Source organism: Atta cephalotes, assembly GCF_000143395.1.
Source record: "Atta cephalotes unplaced genomic scaffold scaffold00015, whole genome shotgun sequence".
Taxonomy (NCBI): domain Eukaryota; kingdom Metazoa; phylum Arthropoda; class Insecta; order Hymenoptera; family Formicidae; genus Atta; species Atta cephalotes.
The window spans coordinates 3,053,518-3,058,064 of NW_012130079.1; the positions used below are offsets into that span (position 1 = coordinate 3,053,518).

Genomic DNA, 4,547 nt, shown 5'->3' on the forward strand with positions numbered 1-4,547 from the left:
ATATATATATATATATATATATATATATATATCAATCATTAAATTGTACAAATTATACAATTGTACAATCCTAATCTTAAAAATGTACATTTACAATTAGTGTTAATTACAGTATAATGTGTACATGTACCATTTATATGTATGTATATAAATGATATTTTCGCCACAGAAATCTTGGATCTGTTGTAAAATCTAATCATCTATTTGGAGGGTTTCACACAAATTATTTACTTTTTTGAAAACTAATAAAATTACTTATAGACAGTACATTAATACGATTTACTTAAAAATTTGATTATTTGCTTTCGAATAAACAAATTTTGTTTTTTAAATCTTATAAAATTATATATACATACACTATTAGAAATGTTCTTAAATTTCATTAAATTTTAAGTTACATAATTTGAACTTAATTTCATAACATTATATTAAATTTAATGTATTTATAAGTAAAAAGTATATTTGTGTACATAAAATTTAATGTATTTTTCATGAAAATTTACGAAATTTAATGTACACGTTCATTATATTTAAATAATTACTGTAACTTAATTTTAGTTAAATCATTCATACTTTTAATTTCGTTCATAATCACGAGCTTCATTTACATGTAAAGGAAGTTCGTGATTACATTTCTAACAGCGTAATTTAAAAAAAAATGAAATCATTTTGAATTTAATCTGCTATTAAAAACAATTTCATAAAATGTAATGTTTACATTATAGACCGTTTAAATGTCGATATTCCATAAGTAATCTTGTCATGCAATGGAATTCTTCTTTTAAGATTTTCATGATTACATAAAAAAATATTGCCTGCGGAAACATAATAGATTAATTAATAGTCACAATATATAAAAAAGCTCTTTTCTTATGATCGAGATATACAACAGAATCTACTCACATACTATCAGTTGTTCGCACAACTGCTTCCAAAGGATCCCTGTTTACAGTATCTGCTGTAGATGTCACAGTGTATTCCAAGTTTCGAGCGCCTGTATGTGGCAAAATAGTCTCCTGATTATCATCTGGCGAGACAATCTCCACAACACCAGTCGCTTCGACTTCCAGTTTCAGATCTCTCACGAGATCCTGAATCGTTTTTGCCTGCGTTCCCTTGTCACCTTCTGTTTGTTTCGCATTTTTCCTCGATTTCGTTTTCGGCCGGCTGTGCGTCTGCATGTGTCTTTTCATATCACTTCGTACTCTGAATGGCTTGCCGCACACTCCGCACGGATGTGGCTTCTCGCCGGTGTGTATGCGACGATGATTCTGTAAGTAACTGCTCGCGCGGAACGTTTTGTTGCAATACTCGCAACGATAGTTCTTCTCGCCAGTGTGAATACGCCTATGCAAGATCAATGAATATTTTCGGGCAAACTCCTTGGCACAATATTCACACTGATATTGTTTATGCTCCGAATGGAGACTCGTCGAATGATACTTTAAGTCGCCCCATTGTCGAAAGTGTCGCCCACATTCTTCGCATTTGTACGGTTTGTCGCCGCTGTGAAGTCTCTTATGTACCTATTCGTCGAAGTAAAATGGATTTTAGATTTTTACATATTATTAACAAAAATAAATTTTACACTTCGCGAACATCTACTTACTTTCAACGCGCTGGCAGCAAAGAAACGTTTACTGCAAATATCGCATTGATGAGGCCGTTCTCCGCTATGAGATCGCATGTGATAAACTAAACTATTTTTATGGTGGAATGAACGATTGCACTGATCACATGTTAATTCACCATCTATAAGAGAATACTGTCTTTAAAATTTATATCTTTAGCACGTCAAGAACTTCTGGGGGAAAAAAGAATTATACGCACTTGACTTTCGTGTTTTCGATGGTTTTTTTTTTGGCCGTTTGTGGAATGTCAGTCTTTGCCTTCTCGTTGGAACTCTTATCATTACTAACTTCCGGTGGTTTTATTTGTTGATCCCTTTGTTGTACCTCTTCTGTAACGCCAGTAATGGTCCACATAGCTGGTTCATTGTTCGTAGTGGATAGCGGAGGATCCGTCTCGTCGTCGATACGCGCGCCAGTTTCTTCCACTGCAGGCGACAAAGATCAACAAGTTCGTAATAGTTGTTTATATTGAAAAGTGTAAAAAATGTTAATGTTATCAAAGATGTTATCTCTCTTACCTACGTTCCGAATACCCTCCATAAGGTCTTCAGGTTCACTGAATTCTTCAATCACGGTATTCTCTAAACTGTGTACTGTTTCCGGCACTGTTTCCGGCACTATCGAGATATTAGTATTTGTTGCTTGAGCTATTCGCGTTTCTTGTTTTACTGGTTCATAATGTACCTATATTAAAATTATTTTTTATATTACTATTTCTATTTCTATTAAATTTCTGTTAAAGATACATATACACAGTCAAAAGTTTCCAGCCAATGAGCAGTTTTATTATATTGCTCAAATAAAGGATTTTTACAAATAAAGATCTAGTATATAAATGCCTAATATATTCTAATACTTAAAATATTAAGTTAACTATAATAAGAATTTCATTAATTTATATAAATTAAAAAATAAATTAACCAAAAATTATCATAAAATTATATGGCCGAAACTTTTGCCACTGTATGTAATTAAAAAATTTAATTATTCTCTGCAATATATATATATATATATATATATACCTTTAAGTGCTCGAAGAACTTTAACTGACTGCTAAACTTAGAACTACATAATTCACATTTAAAGACGTTAGCCTGAACTGCGTTACTCGATTCAATTACCACATTCTCTTGAACCGATTTACTATTATCTTTTCGCACCACGTTCTTTTTTGTCTGTTGTTGTTTTAGCTTCCGAGGTATCCTTTTTTTGTGTGGCAGGGTTCTCTTGGGACCTGATGCCGACGTGGCATCCTCACTGCTTTCCGTGGAAACCTCAACGTCGTATTCGCTTTTAACATTGATAAATTCTTGCTTTACATTCTGCGTAATCCTCTTGAAAAGTTGCAAAGGTGAGTACACGGACGGAGCGGCGGTCGGGTCTGATACTGCTTGAATGGAGTACGAATTTACTGGCGCCAGAGTCTCAAGATGTGAAACGTCTGCTAGAGTCGGATCCTCGTGTTGTGACTGGATATGGAGCTGCTGTTTCTGCTGTTGATGCAACTGTACCGCGACCAAGGCCGCGGCAAGTCTACGGTCGTCCTGCATCACACAATTCACATTCTACATGTAAGGTATAAATATGTGCAGTTATACGGACATTAAGTAACATATTACAACTTCAGTTAATTCATGCGACAGCAAGTCGTCCGCCTCATAATACTGTGTGCCAGTGCCATAGTCTGTGCCGACGCCTGCATTAATCATATCCACGACCATGCCTTCGGAGATTAATTCACCATTCAGAGTTAACAGCGGTACTTTGCTCAAAGCTTCTCCGTCGGCTCTCTGGATAGTGATATATTGAGCTCCCTCCATTCCTTCCAGAAGCACAGCCTGTGCCTCTTCCGTTGTAACTTCCATAACTGAGTATTCTCAATACAACGACTAATAATTGTTCTCTTCACAAACTTTTACTTATCTATAGATACCAAATCTGTGGATCATAGAGGAAAATCTATTAGTATAAGAAATCTATTTTCTCTTAATTAAAAGTAGTTCAAAATTAAAATAGATTAAAATTAATTCCAATATACACCAAATATTTACTTCATTAATCTCTCTTTTGTCATGATAATTTTAAAATCATTTCTCATATTATGTATATACAATAATAGTAATTTTTGTTTAAATCAACGAAACTATTTTACAAATTCACCGAAATATCATAGTGGAATCCATTTACAATAAAATTTTCAAAACAACAGACAATATATTTTCAGTACTGTTCTTTAACAATAAAATAACGAAAATTTATATAAAATAATTAACTATATTGTGTGACAATATTAAATATCATTATCATATTGTGCATATATGTGGTAACTTTTATTTAAGTTAATGAAAAATTCATATTCTACTTCTATAAAGTTTTTTTTTTAAAGACCTCCATTTCAACGAATTCCGATTAACTTTGCTCGATGATTAGTCCATTGGAATTGATCAATTGTATTTGTCATTTCGCTTAATGACACATGCGATTGGCCAATTCCAATGGACTATAGCCCATTCTACAATTGCATAAGCGTAGTTGTAAGTGGTATAGTTGTAAGAATTGACTACACAGTCGAATATTTTCTTCATATTTGACTATGATTGATTAATTCTAGAACCACAACCATATGGTTCATAACTACAGTTACGCAACTGTAGAATGAACTTAACCATCGATTAAAGTTAATCGGAGTTGGTCCAAGTGGCTTATACTCGTTTCTATGCAGTTTATCTATGAATTTTAATCTCAGTTCAACTAATTTTTAATAAGAAAAAGATGAAGAGTAATAGTAAATTTAATTTTAATTTAAGATTAATTTTAATTTCGATTCAACTTGTAGCATATTCGATTTATTATATACTTACTTGATTCGACCCGACTTCGAGTCAATGACTGTTTAGCTGTTCCTGTTTAGCTTAC

The 4,547-nt window shown here is 32.9% G+C and overlaps 1 protein-coding gene across 1 annotated transcript; it reads right to left on the minus strand.

Moving 5' to 3' along the window:
• Positions 1-796: 796 nt before the first annotated feature.
• LOC105618044 (zinc finger protein 271) lies at positions 797-3,496 on the minus strand. Its single transcript, XM_012199583.1, is given in 8 exon segments — positions 797-815; positions 904-1,526; positions 1,610-1,752; positions 1,831-1,862; positions 1,864-2,056; positions 2,150-2,315; positions 2,654-3,196; positions 3,254-3,496. Coding segments are annotated over 8 exon segments (1,962 nt in total).
• Positions 3,497-4,547: the final 1,051 nt, after the last annotated feature.